This window comes from Drosophila virilis, chromosome 2, assembly GCF_030788295.1.
Source record: "Drosophila virilis strain 15010-1051.87 chromosome 2, Dvir_AGI_RSII-ME, whole genome shotgun sequence".
Taxonomy (NCBI): Eukaryota; Metazoa; Arthropoda; class Insecta; order Diptera; family Drosophilidae; genus Drosophila; species Drosophila virilis.
This window is the reverse complement of record NC_091544.1, coordinates 4,855,925-4,876,949: the sequence shown is the minus strand read 5'-3', so window position 1 is coordinate 4,876,949 and position 21,025 is coordinate 4,855,925. Positions and strand designations below refer to the sequence as shown.

At 43.5% G+C, this 21,025-nt stretch overlaps 2 protein-coding genes across 6 annotated transcripts; both read left to right on the top strand.

Annotated features, from left to right (window-relative positions):
* Positions 1–1,101: 1,101 nt before the first annotated feature.
* On the top strand, positions 1,102–11,971 carry eIF4G2 (eukaryotic translation initiation factor 4G2). Its single transcript, XM_032439307.2, has 6 exons — positions 1,102–1,242; positions 2,814–4,729; positions 5,436–5,594; positions 5,652–6,557; positions 6,623–7,773; positions 7,845–11,971. Exons 2-6 carry the CDS (start codon positions 2,833–2,835, stop codon positions 10,185–10,187), a joined length of 6,456 nt encoding a protein of 2,151 aa, XP_032295198.1. The 5' UTR covers positions 1,102–1,242; positions 2,814–2,832; the 3' UTR covers positions 10,188–11,971.
* Positions 1,103–21,014, top strand: LOC6630531 (cTAGE family member 2). Of its 5 annotated transcripts, none has more exons than XR_001450108.3 (8): positions 1,103–1,242; positions 12,446–12,648; positions 12,715–12,901; positions 12,958–13,264; positions 13,322–13,434; positions 14,179–14,368; positions 14,460–14,651; positions 20,514–20,653. XR_001450108.3 is itself a non-coding variant. In XM_015172277.3 (8 exons), the coding sequence occupies exons 2-8, from the start codon at positions 12,462–12,464 to the stop codon at positions 20,681–20,683; spliced, it is 1,545 nt and encodes a 514-aa protein (XP_015027763.1). In that variant the 5' UTR covers positions 1,103–1,242; positions 12,446–12,461; the 3' UTR covers positions 20,684–21,014. The 5 variants fall into 5 exon arrangements, 4 of the variants coding, with proteins under 4 accessions (XP_015027763.1, XP_015027764.1, XP_032295204.1 ...); XM_015172277.3 differs by lacking the exon at positions 14,460–14,651 and adding an exon at positions 14,857–15,247 and having other exon boundaries at positions 20,514–21,014; XM_002054770.4 differs by lacking the exons at positions 1,103–1,242; positions 14,460–14,651 and adding exons at positions 12,099–12,362; positions 14,857–15,247 and having other exon boundaries at positions 20,514–21,014.
* Positions 21,015–21,025: the final 11 nt, after the last annotated feature.

The following is a 21,025-nucleotide window of genomic DNA, read 5'->3' as shown; positions in this document are numbered from 1 at the left end:
GAAGTAATAACGGCGTTTTAAGTCAATTCAACAGAATATCTACTGTTAATAACAGTTCAGGAAAGTGTTAGCTTTTGGCTGTCAAAAACATATGTTATGCGAACGACAATCGACTTAGTCGATAACATTCTGTTAGTGAAGTTGTCAAGAGCGGACGTGTTTCTGTAGCGTTTTTACATTTTACAAAATTATTTGTAATAGGAATATATACAGACTATACAAAACTGTAACCAAAAGAAAAAAAAAACAATGAACTAATGTAAAGACACACCGCGAGTACTTAATAGGCGTGTTCCCCACGTGGAACCCAATTTTTCGTTTCTTCATTTATGATGTGTGGCTGTGTGTAAGCAGCTTTGGGCGGCGAGTAAGTACCACCAACCGAAAGAGACAGACGACAGCCGAGCAGCAGAGGCAACAAACGCAAAAACAACACCAACGCCTCGACGAAAATCCGTGTGTGCGTGTGCGTCAGTGTGTGTGGGTTTGTGTTTGTGTTTGTGTATGTAAGTGTATATATGTGTGCGTGTGTGTGTGTGAAAGAGAAAAACAAATTCAATCGAAAACAATATAGCAAGCTTTGCCTTACAATTCCTTGAATTGACCAAATTGTACATGCAAAATTAAAGCAAACGTTTATCTTTTTCTTTTAATTATAGAGAAAATTACCGTGAAATTTTAGCAGTACTTATTTCTATATTTTGAACGTATATATGTGCGTGCTCGTTTTTCGTCTACTTAAATGTCGATGTGCGTTAACATTTGCATTTCGTTAATTATACATGCGAATGGTTTATAATTCAACGAAAATTGAACGCGGCCACGAAAAAAAAAAAGAAAAAAAAAAGCGCGTAAATTTTCGCAAACCCCCGAGCCTGCATTTGAGCAGCTCGCAAAATTATAAACAAAGCGAAACAAAATCGAGAAAGAGTTGAATTATCATTTGAGTCTGCGTACTACGACAAATTGCAAGTCACAGAGCCCAAAGAATTGTTAAATATCGGGGAAACAAACGCAATTAAAGTAATAAAAACAAACGCGCGTCGCTTTGTTTTTTTTTTTTTTTTTTCGAAACTCGTCGTGGGGACCCTGCAACAACAGCAACGGCAACAACGCGTCTGTAGCAACAAAATAGAAAACAATAAAGGAAAAAGGAATAACAGCCACTGCGGTAGGAGACCACAAAAACGTAAACGTAAGCGTGTGTGCAGAACAGGAACAGTAAAAAAAGCGCAGGAAGCGGTAAGTTAACACCACACCCTGTATAAATACAAGTGAAAATAGTGAAATTAGAAAATAGAATATGGCTATTGCGCTTCATATATTTGTTTTTTTTTTTTTTTAGTTAATTTTATTGCTTTCAAATTAACTCTCGCTCGCTCTGTGAATCTGGCTTTATTTTAGCTTGATTGTCAATCAGAACCATTCCAATTGGACCATGTTCACCCACGCCAGTTGGGCCACAACTGGTTTTTGTTTACAAACAACGAAAAGTGTGAAAATTTCACGAAACAGGTTTGCGTTTCGGTTTTCTTTGCTGGCCGACAGTGGCAAATGCTGCACAAACTGTAGAGTAGACATTGGAAACAGGTTTTTCTGCAAGCAAACACTTGAGAAACGCCTGTGATGCCAGTTCAGTGGCCACTTGTGCCAGATATTGCCCACATCCTCTGCCGAAGATGGGCATTCACTGAATGTGGAACGTCTAAACAGCAGCCGCTGCTCGCTCCCACGCTGAGCGGCACTTGCTTGCTTTTTGCTGTCATCTTTAACAGCACTGTTCGCCTTGTCGCTGACTAAGAGCGCCACCTGTTGTTTTGTGTGTCACCAAATGGTTCGCTATCTTTATTAAATGCTCTCTTCTTCTTTTTATTTTTATTTTACATGAAGTACACACTGTATATTTTGCATTAGTATGTGATACCTTCTGATAAAAGCAGCCGATAAGTGAGCCATCCTCAACAGCTGTGTGTGTATGCATGTGTGTGTGTGAATATTTCACACGCCCCGTACGTGACATCATGCCAATTCATGAGCTCAATTAACTGCAAAACTGTCACAAAAGAGTCTCTCTCTCGCTCTCTCTCTCTCACGCTCTGTAGCTCTCGTTTCTCTCATTGCAAAGAATGCAAATGCATTCGACGCTGTTAAAATTCCAATTTATTGGTTCTACTTCCAAAAAGTTTCGACACTCAAGTCACTCGAATGGAAAATAATTGACAGCCAAGCTTGGATAATTGTTCGTCTTTTGGCCTTTGGTTAATCTGTGCATTCGCTTGAAAATTGTAACATTATGGATTGAAAATTATTGTTATTGAATAAAAATACATTTAAATGCATTTTTAATGACCAGTTGTTACAATTTCCCAGCAATAACATAATGTTAAAGAAATTTAATTTCCCTATACGATATCAAAATTCTGAATAGTTTAGTAATTTAATCTGTGCTGCTTCTTATATCTTTAAGTTGTTGTAAGTTGTTTTAGATTTAATAATTTGCATGCGCTTTTTGCTTAAATCTCGCACGATCATTCACCGCATTCGATGTCCCATGGCTTTTAATATATAATGCGTTTCATTTTCCCCATTTTCATCTTACTAACAATAAAATTTTGTACATTTTGTTCTGTTCCACGACGCCAACGATATTTGTGGTCGCCTCCACATGCTCGTGTGCTCCTTTCTCCCTCTCTTTCTTTCTCTCTCTCTCTTCTCTCTCTATCTCTCTCACTCTCTCGGTCTATATGACACACACACACACACACACACACACTGACTTAAACGCACCGTTGGGTGTGTGCGTGTGTGTTTAGATCCTACGAAGGTCCTCCTATGTTCATGCCAACGGGAGGGGGTGGGAAGGGAAACAGGCCACAATCAACACACCAGCAGAACCACAACCACCAGACCCAGCACCACCAGACGTCACACGGTCACACGCATTCGCACCACCATCACCAGAACCAGTCGCAACAGCAGCAGCAGCAGCAGCAGCAACAACAACAACAGCCGCCGCCGCAGCAGCAACAGTCGCGCATCTCTCATCTGCACCAGCAACAGGATCAACAGCAGCAACAGGCAGCGCACGCGGTGTTCGTGCCGCAGCAGAGCGGAGTCTCGAGTCTCGGTAGTCTTCATCATCACCACCACCCCCTACCGCAACAGCAACAACAGCAGCTGCAACAGCAGCAACAGCAGCAACAACAGCAGCAGCAACATCTTCAACAGCAGCAGCAGCAACATATACAGCAACAACAACAGCAGCAGCATCATATACAACAGCAGCCGATCATCTTTTATCCCAATCAGCCGCCGCCGGCGCTGCCGTACGTGAACCACGCGCAACACTCGTCCAGCAGCAGCAGTAATGGCAGCAGCGGTGGCGCCGCTCTACAACTGAGTGGCGCCGCCAGCAATAGCTCGCTGGGACATGCCCATGGCCATAACCATCACAGCCATGGTCATGGTCACGCGCATGCGAATGGCGTCCTTACGCCAGCCAGCAGCAATACAAGTTTGGTGCGCGCCCTCAGCAATCCGACGCTGCCGCCGCACTTTTCGCAATCAGCTGGCATGATCGCACCGGCCGGCGCTAATGGGGGTGGAACTGGCACGGCCACCTATATATCGGCAACCTATATGCCGTTCAATCATCCCGGCCTAATTGGCGCACAGACCGTAGCCTTTGCATCTAACGGTGGTAACGCAGCGCCCGCTGGCGGATTCTATGCGACTGCAGCCCAACAGAAACAACAGTTGCCGTCTGGACAGCAGCACGGCGTTAATCCTGGACCTGCCGCAAATGCAGCACAACAACAGACCATTACCTACTATCATACGGCGATGCCGCCGGCGCCGCTAAATAACAACAGCAACAACAACAATCCCGTAGGCAGCGCTGGCGGCAATGGCGGCCATCGTGGCAATATGCGTGGCGGGCAACGTTCGACGCCGCCGCAGCAGCCCAGCTATTTTGCGTATGCGGTGCCATCAGCTGCGCCGCCGCCGCGTCCCACTTTGGTCAATAACGCAGCAGCGGCGGCGGCTGTTCAGCCCCTAATAAATTCACGGAGTACACCCCTAAATGGTACGGCAGCCTTTCACATGCCGCAAACATTCTGTCCCAGCCTACCGATTATGCCGCCGCCCAGCTTGAGCACGGCGCCAATGATAGCGGCTGCCGGAATGAGTGCGCCGGCGCCGGCTCCAACGGCCGGACTGCACACATATGCGCCTCATTTGCAGAGCAACAGTGCCACAGCTGTGGGACCCGTTCCTGGTGTGACTGTATCGTTTTCGTCCACCTCACTGACCACAGCCGCCCAGCTGGCTGGGGGTGATAAATTCAAAGAGCGCCGGCATGCTATACCCATCATTCATCCGGACACCAAGGAGAATGTCCTGGATCCAAATTCATCGGTTTTCATTAAAAAAGACTCGAACTGCACACTCACATCGAGTACGGGAAGCGAGAGCAGCATTCCCCAATACCAATCGACCGCTATATCATCGGATTCAGGCTCAACTACCTTGATGCTGTCCGGCGTCATGGTGGATCATCAAATGCAAACTGAGAAAGCTTCTCAGCCGGTCAGCGTCTGTCAGCCAGCCGCATTTGCATCATCGCCCCCATTGACCGACGAGGACAAGGTCAGCGTCATTGTTAAGGACATACTGGCCCACTCGGGCAATCCAGACGAACACCTCAGCTTTTGGCAATATAATGATGGTAAGTTTCAACCGAAAAGATTACTTTAAATGGCAGCACACACAAATTGCTTTAAGACTTCGTTAGAGTCTGATCTTATAAGCCAAGCTCCAGATAGATTAAGAACAATACGCGGAAAACTCTTGTAACGCATTCTTTTAGGCGAATAACGCGCTCAGTCAACGTAGTTATAAATAAGGCTACACCCATTCACCTTAAATTAGGACACTTCTCTTGAAGAGTAAACAATAGCCCGACAGTCAAGAGATTTTTCACTGTATTATATTCTTGAATATGGTATTTTTCTCAGAAATCAAATCTTTTAAAAAGGAAAGGGGTCATGAGAAAAATTAAAATAATATACTTAGAACCCAGCGATAGCTGGTGAAGCTAATTTCTTAAATATAAACCAAATTATTTATGCCTACATTCAAAGCAAGACTTGCTTCTATTTGAATCATTACCAATTGATTGCCATTGTTTCCCTTTCAGTTTTTGTTAAACTATTTAGTCAAATTCAGGTATTCTTTCCGTTCATAAGCTTAACTTAATAAAGTTGTAAAAAATGTTGCTAATTTTAACAAAGCTTACACGTGTTAATCACATCATAATTGGAGAATAATATAGTTATATATTATCGAAGAATGGACTGGTAGTTTATTGCGATTGCAAAATATGTCACAAAAGTTTAATCAATTTTTTTTAAATCCCACCATCCCATCTAAAGTGGACAATGCCTCAGAAAATGCAGCCGAGTTACCCTGCGGCAACGTGGATGCTCATTTCGATGACTTATCTCCCACTGGTGGGAGCACGGGCGTGCCCGTGTTGTTCGAGGAGTCACTAGCCAGCAAGAAGCAGCGCCCCAAGTCGGCTAACAAGCAAAGTTGGTGTATATTTTGTCTAAGTTGATGCACGTGTTTAATTGTGAAAACTTTTACAGGCACCGCAACGCCAACATCTATAGCCAATGCTGTGGCAGAGGCAGCCACCAGCAGTAACAAAGGAATCAGCATTTTGACCAGCATCAAGCACACTTCAGCGTCACAACAACAACCGCAGTCGTTGTCGCAGCAGCAGCCGCTCTTGCAGAATCCAACAAAAGCGATGAGCACAAGCTTGGGGTCTGATACGGTTCCAGCTAGTCCGACAAAGACCCAGAAACAAAAACCAGCAGCTGTTCAGCAACAGCAACAGGCGCCACTCTTGCCGTCGAGTTCTTCGTCAGCTGCCTCGACGCCCACACACCAGCAAAAGTCGCAACAGCTCCAACAGCCGAAGCATGTTAAGGGAGCGGCAGGACCACCAGGCACAGGCACAGGCCGAGGGCCAAGCCCAACTCCAGCGCCAACAGCAGGGCCAAGTCCAGTTATGTCTGCAGCTGCCTTGCCGCCAAACAACATGAGCCGAAAGAATCAACGCAAGGCCCAAAAGCGCAAGGAGCAGGAGAAGAAAAAGCAAAAAGCCTCCGCTAACATCACAAGCGGCACAGCAGCCAGCGGCAGCGGCATCAGCAATGTGCCCGGCAACAACAATAATAATAATAATAGCAGCAGCAAGAGTGGCGCCACAAGCAGCTCAAAGAGCAATGGAAACGGCAACGGCAGCAATAACAACAGTGCAACAAGTGGCGCCGAAACCTTCATCACATATGTGACAACAACTAAAGCGACAGCCGCTGTCGCGTCCGCAACGCTGGACAAAACGGCGTCCTCGATGACTGATAAGCTTAGTGCAACTAGTAATAATTCTAGCTTAAGTTCTAGCATAAGAGACAAGCAACCCAAAGAGCAGCAGCAGCAGCATTCTAGCAGCAACAATGACGATGGGGCTGCCATCGAACATAGATGTAAGTAAACCGAATTAGCTGGCAACCCACTGGGCTGTAACTAATCTTCTGCTTGCGTTTTTCAGTTGACGACAAGGATAAAGACTCGTGTGATATGACACAGCAGCTGGACAAGCACATGGCCAACGAGGATATTGTGGCCAAGTTTCTGCAAAAGAGTTTTGACGATGCGCCCAGCCCAGCTGAGACACAGCTGGAATTCCTAAACAGCAGCAGTTCCATGTGCGAGGACGAAGACTTACTAAGCGGCGCTTGCATTGCCGAAAAGTTAACCGAGAGCAACGCAGGCAGCGGCGAACTTATCGCTGATACTGCCAGCAAGTGCGTTGAGAGCAATGTGGGCGAACTGAAATTTGGTGACTTTAGTGAGGAGACACCTGCACACAGTTCCAGTTTTATATGTAGCTCGACCTGGTCTAGCTCACAGCCCATCGATGTGACCAGCTCGCAGACCACCATGTCCGAGGATAATGTGGATTGTGCACCAAAGGTTAGCACTCAAAAGATTGAGGTGCCCGTCAAGAAGGCATCGCCCATGCATCAGCCAGCCAAAATATCTGGCTCAATTCAGAAGGCCGCGGGCGTCAAAACTCCGACTTCAATCGCCAAGAGCGCCACTATCAGCAAATTCATAAGGTACAACATAGATGAGCTGCGCGAATTATCCAAGCTCAGTGATTCACGCAAGCCGCCGCTGGTGCCCTGTCAGAAGGGCGACTGCATTGCACAGCTTTTTGTTTCGCGACAGTCGCAGCAGCAGCAACAGCATCATCACGCACATAATCCGCATGGCCAGCAGTATCAGCACGCGCACGATTCGATGGATTATGGGTCTGTTAAGCGCGGGCGCGGTCATGGCCATGGGCCGAATAAGAAACATCATGATGGCCATCAACAGATGGGCGGCAATTCGAGTGGCAACAGCTCCGGGCCCGGCGGCATGGGCAGCTCCAATCAGCGGCACATGGATATAATACGTGTGCAGCTGTCGCTCAAAGAGGAGATTAAGCTATCGGAATGCGAGAATGCCTGGCAGCCGGAGACGCTGCGTCGCATGTCCATGTTCAGCACAACGGAACAAGACCCGGATGATGACATGGAAGCGGTGCTGAAGAAAGTACGCGGCATACTCAACAAGCTGACCCCGGACAATTTTGAGGTGCTGCTCAAGGAGATGTCCAGCATTAAGATGGATACCCAGGGCAAAATGACAAATGTGAGAAAGAAATTCTTATTCTAAAATCTATGTTTTAACCAAATTCTGATTGCATCTCTTCTTGCCAACAGGTTATGCTGCTCATATTTGAGAAGACCATCAGTGAGCCGAACTTTGCGCCGACCTATGCGCGATTTTGTAAGGTGCTATTCCACGAGATCAAGGCAGAGAACAAATCGCTGTTCACCAGCTCGCTTATCACGCGTATTCAGCACGAGTTTGAGTCGAATGTGAACGATGCCAATGCCAAGGCCAAGAAATTGCAGCCCACACAGGAGCGCATTAACGCGTGCACGGATGCGGCCAAGAAAGCCGAACTGCGTGCCGAAATGGAGGATCTTGAGTATCAGTTTAGGCGCCGTGCCTGGGGCACTGTGCGATTCATTGGCGAGCTATTCAAGCTGCAGTCGCTGACCAGCGATCGGGTGCTTCACTGCGTCGAATCGTTGCTGGAGCATGGCTGTGAGGAGAAACTGGAGTACATGTGCAAGCTGCTCACAACTGTTGGCCATCTGCTGGAGGCTGGCCCACCAGAGCAGTACCAGAGCGGTGTACGCATCGAGAAGATCTTTCGCCGCATCCAGGATATTGTGCAGCGCTCACGTGGCAACAGCAACAATAGTCGACAGCATCAGTTTAACATCAAGATTAGCAGCCGTGTGCGCTTTATGATGCAGGATGTGCTTGATTTACGCTCGCGTAACTGGGATCAGCCGGTGACAACGCACTCGACCGCTGGCAGTCGTCAGCGTCACAAACAGCACGACGAGCCCAAGGCACAGCCGCAACAACAACAGCAGCAGCAGCACAGCGGACGTGGCGGACACCTGCCACAGCAACAGCAGCAGCAGCAGCAACAACAGTCGAACTACCAGTATCAACAGCAAAAGCAACACCATCATCATCATGGCTACAATGAGAGCAGCAATTACTTTATGCAAAAGGTGCCCAAGGCGCAACAGCATGAGAACCAATCCTTGAGCATAGATCCCAACAAGCTGCGCTTCAGCAGCAGCAACAACGACGACGCAGTGACCGCCAAGCTGGGCAACTCCTCGCACTATCAGTGGCGCAATGCCAGCAATCGTCCGGTCAGTGCAGCACCAACGACACAGCCCAGTTTGCTCAAGCGCATGCCGCCAACAACAAGCTCTTTTAACTATCCGACGTATCAACAGCAAACGGCGCCAGCGGCAGTCGGGCCCCTGGCAGCCAATAGGAATAACAACACGGAGCCCAGTAGCGTCGAGGTGGATTTCGATGGGAAACAGTGTCAAGAGATGCTCACAAAGCTGGTCGAAGAAGTGCTCAGCACCCGAGACTGGCAAAGCGAAGTGCTAGCCATTTGGCGTAATTCAAATGCGAAGCAACAGGCTGCTGTGGCCATCATATACTATGTCCTGATGGATTACGTGCATCGTGCGGAAGTCAAGCGACAACAGCGCTTGGCATGCGCCAATGTCTTTTCGTATCTAATGCAGCAGGAGGCATTCGGCAGAGGGAGCTTTGCTCAGGCGTACGGCCGTTTCGGGGAGGAGTTTCGCGATCTGCTGGTGGATGTGCCCAACGGCTGGACCTATGTCTTTGAGTTTCTCGGACCCATAATGCATGAGGGTGGTCTCGAGTTCAAGGATGTGTGGCAGCAGCGCTGGCTCGAGGACCCACAGTTCACGGAACGCTTTGTACGCGCCTTTGTCAGCTACTTTGTTCAAGAATTCGGCGCCGGATATACACACAAGCTGTGGCATGTGGACAGCAAGCTGGATCGAGGCCAGTTATTTTGGAGCGATGCCCGCAAGTATCGTGACTTTTTGCAATCGAATAGCTTTCAGTTTCTGGAGCCGAACACCACAGGTATAGCTAGTATGCAGCGGCCCAAGATCGCACGCACCCAGGCGGAGCATGTGGAACGAATTAGTTATTTACTGCGTCTGTCCAGTGACACCGCCATTGACTATATCAATACCAATGTGCATATTACTGTGAATTTTGTGCGTCACCTTACCAAATTCCTTTGCTGTGATTTCGCATTAACTGTGATCAGCAATCCATCAGCCAAGAACTACAATAACAACCATAGTACTAACAAGAATAAACTGCAACTGCAGCTGAATGTGGAGAGCTTCCGGAGACATTGTACTCCGCTGCTGCGGCTGTGCATTGATGCGCAGGAGGCGCACGAGATTGCATGCATCGAGGAGACGGTCGATGCGCTGCAGGAACACTTTGCGCTCGAAATGGAGGATGAGATGGCTGCGGGCGAGACCATCTGCAGCACCTGGAGCGTACTGTACGACTGTGAAGTAATATCGCGGGACTCGTTTGATAAGTGGTTCAAGCAGGAATTGGAACATTCTGCCGGATACCCTCGGGCCCTTATGGACAAATTGCGTGCTTTTATCGAGGAAATGTAAAGACAGCTCCCCCACACCCAATGCAGGAACAACTACAACTACAACAAAAACCACAACGAAGCAAATCGCAGGCAAAAAAAAAATATATATATATAAAAACAAAACACATATTTATATGTATATGACAATTGAAACAGCGCCATTTGGCCTTTAAATCATACACCACGCGCGGTCGTATATGCATACACACCTATATATACACCTATATACAAACAGACAGAAACCACTTTTACATTGCAATTGAAACAAACTGAGAAACAAACAAACAGACGACAAACAACGGCAAATATTATAAACTATTGCAATAAAAAATATACAAAAAAACGCATAAATTAAATAACAAAAAAAAAAACTAAAACGAATCTCGGCGTCAAAAAGTATTCTCAAAAATCAAACACAAAGCATAATATATATTTAAATATATATATATATAAGGCAGGGTACATATATATACACACATACACATGTATATTCATATATATATATATATACCAATCTATGAATTTTACTTTTTTACCCCTACAACTGGACAGTATTTCATTTTCCTATGTTTCCTTCAAAATCAAAGTCAAAAGACCCCAAGACGGGGGGCTCTATCAGAATAGTTTAGCAATCTTTTGTTTTACACATAAACAAAGGCAAATTTTGTTTACCTTTCAGTACAAAAAAAAAAAAATTCTGAATTTGCATTGTTTTTTTTTTCTTATTTTATAATTACTTTTAAAAAATTAATTATTACAAAATTTGATTGATGTGATTTCCTCATGCAAAAAAGGCTCAAACCCAAAAGCAGATAACGTTTATTTCCTTCTAAAGAATCTATGACTATTTTAATTATTTCGAGGCTTAGACTCAAATACATGTATACAAAATTATATAATTACATATATATATATATGTATGTATGTTATACATTAAACAATGTACATTTAGCAAGAAAAGACATGTAAAGTATGTATGTATTTAGTATACAGTGCATGACAAAAACAAAAACAAATAATCCAAAAATACAATTTAAAATTAGCTGTAAAAAGAATGAAAAAATACATAAACTTTAATTTAAACAAAAAAAAAAAATAATAACAAAAACAAAAACAAAACATAGCAATTTAAACCAAATTAAAAACTATATTTATATATTCACAGCATTAAAAAAATAAAACGAAAAAATAAAAAAAAAAAATAAACTAAAAAAAAAAAAAAATTGAAAACAAAAACCAAGAGCTCTAAGCCGCCTTGAATTAGTTATTTTTATAAGTATACAAAAAAAAAAGAGAGGAAAACGAAATTAATTTCAAAAATTAATATTTCAATAGTAAAAGATTTTCACAGCTCGAATGTTTTTTTTTTTTTTTTTTTTTTTGTAACATTCTTTTTGGTTTTATTTAAACACTGAAAGTGGCAAAGATTGAAAATGGTTTTGCGGCAAAATGCAAGAAATAAAATATAAAGTAAATCAATATATAAAAAAATATATATATATATATAAAAAGTGGTAAGGATATAAATTATTTAGCATGAAATACAAAAAAAGAATGTAAACAAAAATAAAATATTAGTTAAGCAATTGTCGAAAAAAAAACGCTTCTGCACTGAAAAGCGAATAGTTTAAAGCCAAGCTAAGTAAATTCTGATAACTTCTAGCATTCTTTGCATGCATTTGAAATGTGTAGCCAAATTCTGGGATAATTTGAAACAAAACAAAAACAATTTTAACTGTAAGCATTTTTGGCAAGGAAGCAAATAATAATAAATAATAAAATTTAATTCTAAAAAATAAAAAACAAATCTCAAAACACATTTAAAAGACATAAAGCAAGAATCTGAAACAGGCGCATTCAAAAACCACATAAAGCTGATTAATGGGGCGGTATGAAAACTGATTAACAATTATAAACAGCAAATAATAATAATAATAATAATAAAAGAAGAAAAGAAAAAAAAAACAAGCAAAACAAAAAAAAATAAAACCGCAAGGCGTTTCAATGGGGCCAGCCAAAGGACATCCAACTCATGCAAACACACACACGCACACATCTCGCTCATGAATTCATACACACACATAACACACACTCATACGCAGGCAATTCATGGTGTTGGCAGCATTTAAGTTTCATATCGCATATAGCATAAGAGGTTTAGCATAATGCTTTAAGGCTTGAAGCGCATACAAACGTAAGCAGATTTAATATGTATTTATATATATATGTATTGCAACAACTGATCTTATTCCTTATCTTCTCTTTCCGCTCGCTCAGATAACAAGCGCGCAGCATGGAACGACGTGGACGAATTCCGGTGGCCAAGTTTCGCACCCAGGAGGCTAAGACGCGCAGTCGCAGTCGTGTGAGCGAGCCGGACTACAATAATCAGGACCCGGAGCATGATATGTTTACGCTGCTGGAGGACAACATAGCGCTAAGGGAGGAGAACAAGGCGCTAAAACTGGAGATCGAATCACGTAAGCTAGCCCAGCCCATTTAATGATATATGTGTTCGTGCTCTGAACGTCCAAGTCTCCGCGCAGATAAAACCACGCAGGAGGAGCAGCAGGCGCAGCACGAGAAGCTGTGCGCTCAGCTGGAGCTGCTGCAGCAGCAGCAGAGCAAATTTGAGTCAGACATCAAGGATCTCACCGGCAAGTTCAATAAAACGCTCAACGAGCGCAATGCCCTCGACAAACTGCACAAAATGAAGGTCGATCAGATACACAAGTAAGCTAAATCATAAAAGCGCAATAAACAGCATTAAACATTTGTCCACCTTGCAGTCTCACCAGTGAGCTGGAGCACATGCGCGAGAAGCAGCTGGGACCGTCGAGCGGGGCTCCGCTAGTCGGCTCCGTAGAGCTAAAACGTAATCTGCTCAAGATTCTACAACAGGACAGCACAGACAGCGGCGAGGTTGGCAACGAGCTGGACAGCCTGATCGATGTTGATGGCAATCTGGATGTGCCCATTACCAACAGCCTAGTGGAGCGTCTCGTCTCGGAATTCCTCACGCTCAAACATGCCACCAACGCCGTGGAGCTGCAGCTGTACGAGGCCAATGAGAAAATAGCCGAGCTAGTCGAGCACGTAAGTTGATGTCCACGCTCTCGTTAAATCAAGCTAACGCTCTGCTTCTTATTGTAGCAACATTTGCTGGAGGAGGAGAACGAAACGCTGCGCACCGAGAACGGCAATCTAACCAAGGTGGCCAAACTGTTGACCGACAACATGAAGGAAAGCGTGGAGACCAGCCAGAAGTAAGCGAAGATTACATTGGCATATTCAAATTGCAGCAAACCCAAAGAAAGGATTTTAATTCAGGCAAAATTCGGAATGAGACATTTCATTTTTGAGTTCATAAAAAGCACACAACTAGTCTCCCAGTTTCAAAGGCATCGGCATGGAGCTTTGCATAGGTCCTGTCTTTGTGTTGCACGCCATATAAGCCGGATCGGACTAGTGATACGGAGTATCATATAGATGCCATAGGAATGATTTGAAATATGACTTTCTTTGCAAGATATTTAGGCAAAACTCTCTTGGCATTTAAGAACCGAAATCTGTGAGCGCGAAGAAAAACCAAAAAAAATTTCGAACTAAATTTTTTTGGGGTAGAACCCACCCAAAAGTTTAACTGACATCTTCGCAAATGATTGCATTCATCTAAACGTGCTTGGTAGACACAAATTAAAATGATTATGGAAATATTTAAGGCTATAAATTTAAGCGAAAATTGCCGCAGTACAATTTTATAAATATAAAACAAACCAGATTGTGAACCGAAAACTGGCAACAAAGCAAGATAAATCCATGTAGTTGGTTTGTACTGCGAACCGAATCACAAATAGTCTTTATGGCTTGCAGACCTGCTTTATTATATGACTTCCTGAACGGAAAGAAATCGATATGGGGTATTTTAATCTTTAGCCTTTATGTTTATCAACTTTGCTCAAGTAATGCCTTCTAGAGTTAACTAAATAATTGCAATATGTTAATTGCAGAATGGAGGCGGCTTTGATAAGGCTGAAGCAGCGGAACGATGAGCTGACCGCCAAAATACGCGACCAGCCGGACGGCCAGCCGCAGGCGACGCCATCGCCGACGACGATGCAATCGCAGGTGGAGTTCGAGGAGATAACGGATCAGGTGCAGCACCAGGCGCGCGAGCACAACGAGCGCATTGTGGAAATGGTGAGCCAAGGGTTATATGGTTACACTTTATATATTTGGTGTCGGTTTACCTATCCTATTTATCTATCCCATTTGTATTTCCGTCTCAAAGCAAACACGCAGCGTGTTTGACATATTCAAGCCGTTTTCGAGTATATTTAAGAGCAACTAAACGGCGGCAAATGGTGCACAATTAAAAAGGCCACTTAATAATAATAAGAAATAGATATGCATGGAATGTGTCCAGACGGGTTTTAGTTGTATCCTTTCTCACACATTTTCGGTGCTGGAATCCGAGCAACACGTAAGCGCAGCTCGCTTGCCGTTCGCTTCTCTCCCTTTCTTTGCTGCTGCTTATATTAAAATAAATCTCTATACACTTTGTATTGCTTTCTGCACTAACTCGCATCGAAGGCGTTTTAACTAATGTTTGTTCTACTAATTTTCGTTACCTTTGACCCCGCTCCGCCGCCAACCCCCCCGCTCGCTCGCTCTTGTTGTTTACGTAGCAAAGTCTTATGGATGCGGCTATTGCAAAAACTACTAACGATGAACTAAAAAAATTACAACTTAAGTTGGAAATACTCGAGGAGCAGCTGCGTCAGGCGCTAACACGCGCCGATCTCGCCGAGGAGCAATTGGTGCGCTACCAGCAAGCGGAACCAGCTGCAACAGCAACAGCAACAGTTGCAGCGGCGCCAGCGTCACGTCCACCCCCGCCGCCGCCGCCGCCGCCACCTCCACCCATGCCTGCCAAGGTGCTTTACAGGGTTGCAGCTGGCGGGGATGGAGACGCGGGCAGCTTTAGCCAGCACATTGCTGCGCACAGTTTGCACAAGGGCCTGGGCGAGAAGATAATCGACAACGTCAAGCAACAGGTACAGGCGCAGGCGGCAACAGGTATGTCATCCAGCTATTAAAATTCCCACAAGCCATTGGCCCATGGACAGGACATGCTCCAAGAAGCACTTTCGCTTCACATTTTTGTCTACTTTTTTTTTTTTGACTGGAATTTGTCGTGTCGTAAAACCTTTTGCGTGCCTTTCTCTATTGATGGGCCCGCCTCCAATCGTACGTGTGCGTGGCCATACTGGGCGTATGCGCAATCTGCCAGCCATTGCACATATCACGTATACGCATTTACTTGCGCGTGTGTGTGTGTGTGAATTCTAGGCAATTTCGTAACAAGATTGAAATTTTATGAAGTTTCCGCTCTGCACGCGGCATAGTTCAATTTTAGTTGAGCAACAAATTGTGATTAAACTATTTGCAATATTTAAGCAGCAAAGTAAAACAAAATTTAAGACTACATGTTGCGCCTGAAAAGCCATGGACTTAATGTTCAATGTTGCAATAAGCTAGGCAATTCTGATCAGATAATCATTTTTTTGCCTGGGCAATATTTAAGCTGCTGCAAACTAGTTTTGAATCGAGCCTTAACCTCTAATCTCTTAAGAAGCGGTCCCCAATTGGAATAAGTCAGAAGAGATGACCCATTCTGTGCTGGCGTTGCACAAAAGTTGTCTGCTGCTGCTAATTGTTAATCTTAGATATAAAGAGCAGGAGTTGTCAAGAGAGCTATCCGGCAGGAAGACGTGGACTCCTATGCGAATCGCATGGAAACAGAGAGGCGGATAAATAGACATGGGGTAGATGGATCAAGATTATATATACTTAGTATATTATACAATTTCCTTTCCCAATGGGTACATGAACCGATAAAGAGACTTTATATCAATTAATCTTGAATTATTCCATCCCAACCGTAAGCATAAAATTTATTGCCTTGGCATCAATAAACCCAGAGAATAGTTTATAATGTCTTTCTTTCGATAAAGAATTCTTAAACTGCTTTTGCAGCAAAAAGCTAAAAAAAAAACTGGGAACGATGCAAATGCCATAAACCACAAAAGCATACAAAAAAAATGACTGTGGTGTAATCGATAGGCTGTCGGAGGCTGCCTCTAATCCTTGGGCGCAGTCGACTCCTTTGTCTGTTCTCGACTTGTTGCTGTCACTTGTCAGTTGCGCTCCACGCGATCCGACGTCCGTCCCCTCCACCGCCTCCGCCAACAACCCATTTGCGTTTATAATTGATTTTGTGCGTTTTTCTTTTCTTTTTTTTTTCTACTGCTGTTGCTGCTGTTTTTGTTTTTGATTTTTCCTAAACGTTGCCACGTCCGCCACGGCTACGGCTACGGCTACGTTGCAGGCTGCCATGCCACGCCCCTTTTGGTGCTGGGGCTTGTTGCAACAGCGGCAACTTCTTAATTAAGTTTGCCAGAAGCTTTTTGACGCAGCGCTCAGACTAGCTGCTGCCACCAGGTACACACACACACACGTGGATAATATATATATGTATATAAATTTATGTGTATATATATATAATATCCGTGTGTAGAGGCGTAGCCCGGCAGTAAAAATCTAATTAGCGTCGGCTTTACGCTTCTGAAAAAGGGGAGGTTGGGTTGGGGGGGCTGAATTTCGTTTTAGCCTTGATATATTTTGCAATCAATATGAAACCAACATACTTTATTACAAGGTGTGTGTGTGTGTGTGTGTGTGTGTGTGTGTGTGTGTGTGTACGTGCTGGCATTGTATATGTATTTGTATTTGTTGCTGCCTTGCCATTGCACTTGTGGGACATCTTTGGCGTTTAATTTCCGCTTTAATTGCGCTTTAACAATCGTTTGTTATTGATTTAAGTTTGAGCTTTAGCCTCTGTGAACTGCCAGCCTCCGATTGGCCCCAACCAAATGTGAGTAGAACTTATTTCTGGTTCGATTCACGGCACAAAACAACTACCAGCCCCTCGTGAAGCTGGTTTTTGACAATATTTCACAACATTTTAAAAAATTTCAATTTGTAATCGAACGTTTTTCGAAAAATAAGTATAACAAGATGCGGGCTACATTTTATACTCAAGCCAAAATTTGTATCTATCAAGCTGGGAAAAAGGCAAGGGTTTATTTGTAGTTTAATACTGACACCCATTTTTGTTATATTTTGAATTTTTTGAATATATATATTTTTAAAAAAATATTTATGATTCGGTTCGCACGTTATTGAAGTGCATTGGAAAACTAATGAATGCTAAGTTTGTTAACAAAGAAGTTTGTTCATACAAAAACTTATATATGTTCACACGATTTCAAATATATATATATAGGAGGAGGAATAGTGTCAAGATATCTTAATAATACAAAAATTTTGTTCATACAATAACCTACTCTTTGGCGCTTGTTCCTATGACAACTAAATGAAGTAGTTGCCCGATCCGGACAGTTCCAATATAACTTTAAGACTAGTTTCCATATAAACAAACAGACGGACATATTGACTCAACTCTTTAAACTTGAATATATCAAATTTATGGACTCGGAGATGTCTCCTACGCGTTCAACATTTCATGGCAAAATTATAATAATATAAATATCCTGTAAGTTCCTTAAAAGCAAGGACAAACACTGAACTATTCAATCTATGCAATTTTGCGTTTCCTTTGAGATCGTTTTACGCTTATAACAAAATTGCAAATTCTTGCAATAAGAATATATTTTGCTTTATTCAAGCTGTTTTTTTCTGGTTTTTGTCAAGTTAATGAACCAATTTAATTCAGAATATTTAAATATTATCTGAAGTATCAATTAAGAATACTTTGCATTTTATGAAATTATTAAAAAAAATATATTCGAATTTTAACGTTTCCCTGGCACATTTAAGGTGCATTATGAGAATTTATATAATTTTGTATCAATTTCTGTAATTTTTATTGGCCTTATGCCCGAAATCAGGTTTCAGGTGACGTGCGCCAACCACAACATGCAAACGCACAAACCATGTCAACAGCACGACAATGAAATCAACTGGTTGTAGGATGGGCTCTACGCACACACACACACACAGAGACACACACACACGTATAGAAAACATAATACAGCCAAACAGCATGGCGATGGATATGTGCAAATGTCTGGCAGTGAGAGGCTGTCTATGCATGTGTGCGTGTGCGTGTGAGTCTGTCTCTGTGCGTGCGTTGCCAGACTGTAAAGTGATATTTGCGTATATCATATTAAAAATACTTTTAGCCAATAGGCATTTATAAATATGAGGTATCGAGCCCATCTAAATGTTGACATTTTACTTACTATATATGTATCTAAATTAGATTCAGTCCACGGCTCAAATTCTGAATACTTTATTCAATTAGACACTTTGTCACTCACTAGTTAATAAAAGCAGTAAGCTTTTCTTTTTTTTTTTTGTAATCCTTGCATGCCGTTGGTTATTGCTGATTTATGGTAAAGCCAGCGGAAATATGATAACATCCACACATAAGTCTTCTCGAGAGCCTTACGAGCTGCCACACCGGAGCCGTGCAATCAAAGCAACTGAAGCTTATGCCAATCACAACAATGGCAACACCTCTTCCTCTCTCTCTCTCTCTCTCTCTCTATTTATATATATATATACGTTTACATATGTGTGTGTACCTGGGCACACTGACTGACTGACTTACGCGCTCACTCAATTACAAGAAGCTGCCGCACGCACTGTCACACTGTAGCACTAAGCACATCCGGTTTCCGGTTGTTGGCGCGCGTCCCAAGCGTCGCACGCGGCGTACGCGTAACGAGCGCACATTGAAATCAATCAGGACGCGTATTGTGCGCGACGCGAGCTATTAACAGACAGCAATCTTATATATGGCATGTGCCACAGACTCTATTCAATACAAATGCCGTGCGATGGGAACGAAGCGCGCGCGCCCCACTTGAAGCACATGAAGCGTTTGAGCTGCCAGCCCAACGAGCAGCAAGTTTACAGCTAGCCACAGAGCTGCTGCTGGCATTCGTGTCCTGGCGCTCGTCCTCGTCAAAAGCAGCAGTAGAGCAGCAGCAGCAGCAGCAGCAGCAGCAGCAACAGCAACAGCGGCAGCGGCAGCAGTCCTCGTACTCGGCTCGAAAACAAATGAAACGAAATATTGTTGTCGCCTGCCGCTTGCCAGCGAAGCCCAACCTGTAGTTGTGTGTATCCAGCATCATTTTGCGTTGATTACCATGGCAATGTTTATGCTTGAAATTCGGACCATTATTGCATTATCTATATTCAAGCAGGTCGCACTTGGATCAATTTCCGCCAGTGTAAATTAATTGACTTTGAAAAAGGCTCCTCACGACCAACATATACATATATACCCTGTCATTTCCGATCCCAAACGATACACAACACGCATCATGCATGTGTGTATTATGCCGAGCACTTGAATTGATTTAAAGTTTGTGCCCAGCCACAGAAGTTGCCGGAGAGCTCTCCACCTGCAAGCTATTAGCTGGCTTCCGGGGCCGAGCTCTCGAGGCTGTGGCTACTGCCCTGGCAACAGTCGCACCGAGAGGAAGAGTGAGCTGGAGGGAGGGGGGGGCGCTGGCATTGTTGCTGTCGTCTATGCGACAGCTTTGGCTTTAAACAGCCATTCAGGCGTTTACATGTTTCACTCGCAGCTTACTGCGCTTTATGTTACCCAACGCACGGTGGCGGCGGCGGCGGCGGCGGCCGCCAACGTATCAGGTTCGATGAAGGCAAGGACTATGCCATTTATTATTTTTACGAGTAGACCAAACAACAGACCAAATGGCCCGGCCCAGCCCCAGAGCCAGACCCAGCCACCTTCAAGACACATTGTTGTTTCCGTTGTTGTCATACTATGGCTTATTATTATTATTATTTGTGCGTTTTATATTTCCGTGTTTTATTGCGCCACTTTTCTTATGAACAGACACACACACACGCACACGCACAAACACCACATACCCAAAGATTGACTTTGTTTGGGTACAACAAGTCGTATACGCAACTTCATTTGTTGCCGCTGACAGTTGTTGAATGCGTGGGCTTAGTTCATACTCCTTTTCCTTATTGTTGTTGTTATTGTTTTTGTTGCCTTTACTGTGGCAGACATCCGTGATTTATGTAGCCCAAAATCCTCAATTTAAAATCCTTGGCTGCCTTGATTATGTCGCGTGCCAGCTGCCTTAAAGGTAGGTTCTTTCTTGTCATTTGGGCAAAGGTTATTATCATTCCTATAAGCTAACCGCATGCTGTTTAAGCTCTTTTGAATATAATCAAAATAATATATATATATACTAATATTCTGTTTATCTTTCAGGTCTTGACGCTATAGTGCGTGAATTTAAATCTGGACGCGTCACGTTGCGTCGGAATCGTCGCAAAACTGGCACCAGCGAAGCTCTCAAGGAGATGTTCCAAGTACTCGAGATAAGTCAGAAGCAGAATCGCAACTCGAAGATATGCGTCGATCTGAATACAACAATATAAGTTTCTTATCCTACTTTGGTCTCAAATCGAAAGCCTATGCTCTCTGCTTCAACATCGAAACATTCCGTGCATTTTAATATTTATACGTAATCCCTCCTATTTAATACACTAATTTTGCCTTTGTGTGCGCCTTTCTTTTGAAGGAGAAAACAAGCCATTTTTAAACTAATTTATATAATATCCCTATGTGAAATTAACTAACATGTATTTGATTTTGACTTCTAACAATGTGTTCATGTTACTCATTAATATTATTATTTATGCTTTATTATACAATCGAAACCCAACGAAATATTTTGAATAAACTTTATAACCAAATATATAAACTTAATTATTATTCAA

Excerpts from the sequence above, each read along its gene's own strand:
- eIF4G2 (XM_032439307.2), top strand. The coding sequence starts at position 2,833 with ATGTTCATGCCAACGGGAGGGGGTGGGAAGGGAAACAGGCCACAATCA. Across the intron at positions 6,558-6,622 it reads GGCTGCCATCGAACATAGAT|TTGACGACAAGGATAAAGAC; the intron begins GTAAGTAAACCG and ends TGCGTTTTTCAG. Across the intron at positions 7,774-7,844 it reads CCCAGGGCAAAATGACAAAT|GTTATGCTGCTCATATTTGA; the intron begins GTGAGAAAGAAA and ends TCTTGCCAACAG.
- LOC6630531 (XM_015172277.3), top strand. The coding sequence starts at position 12,462 with ATGGAACGACGTGGACGAATTCCGGTGGCCAAGTTTCGCACCCAGGAG. Across the intron at positions 12,902-12,957 it reads AAGGTCGATCAGATACACAA|TCTCACCAGTGAGCTGGAGC; the intron begins GTAAGCTAAATC and ends TCCACCTTGCAG. Across the intron at positions 15,248-20,513 it reads ACAGGCGCAGGCGGCAACAG|GTCTTGACGCTATAGTGCGT; the intron begins GTATGTCATCCA and ends TTTATCTTTCAG.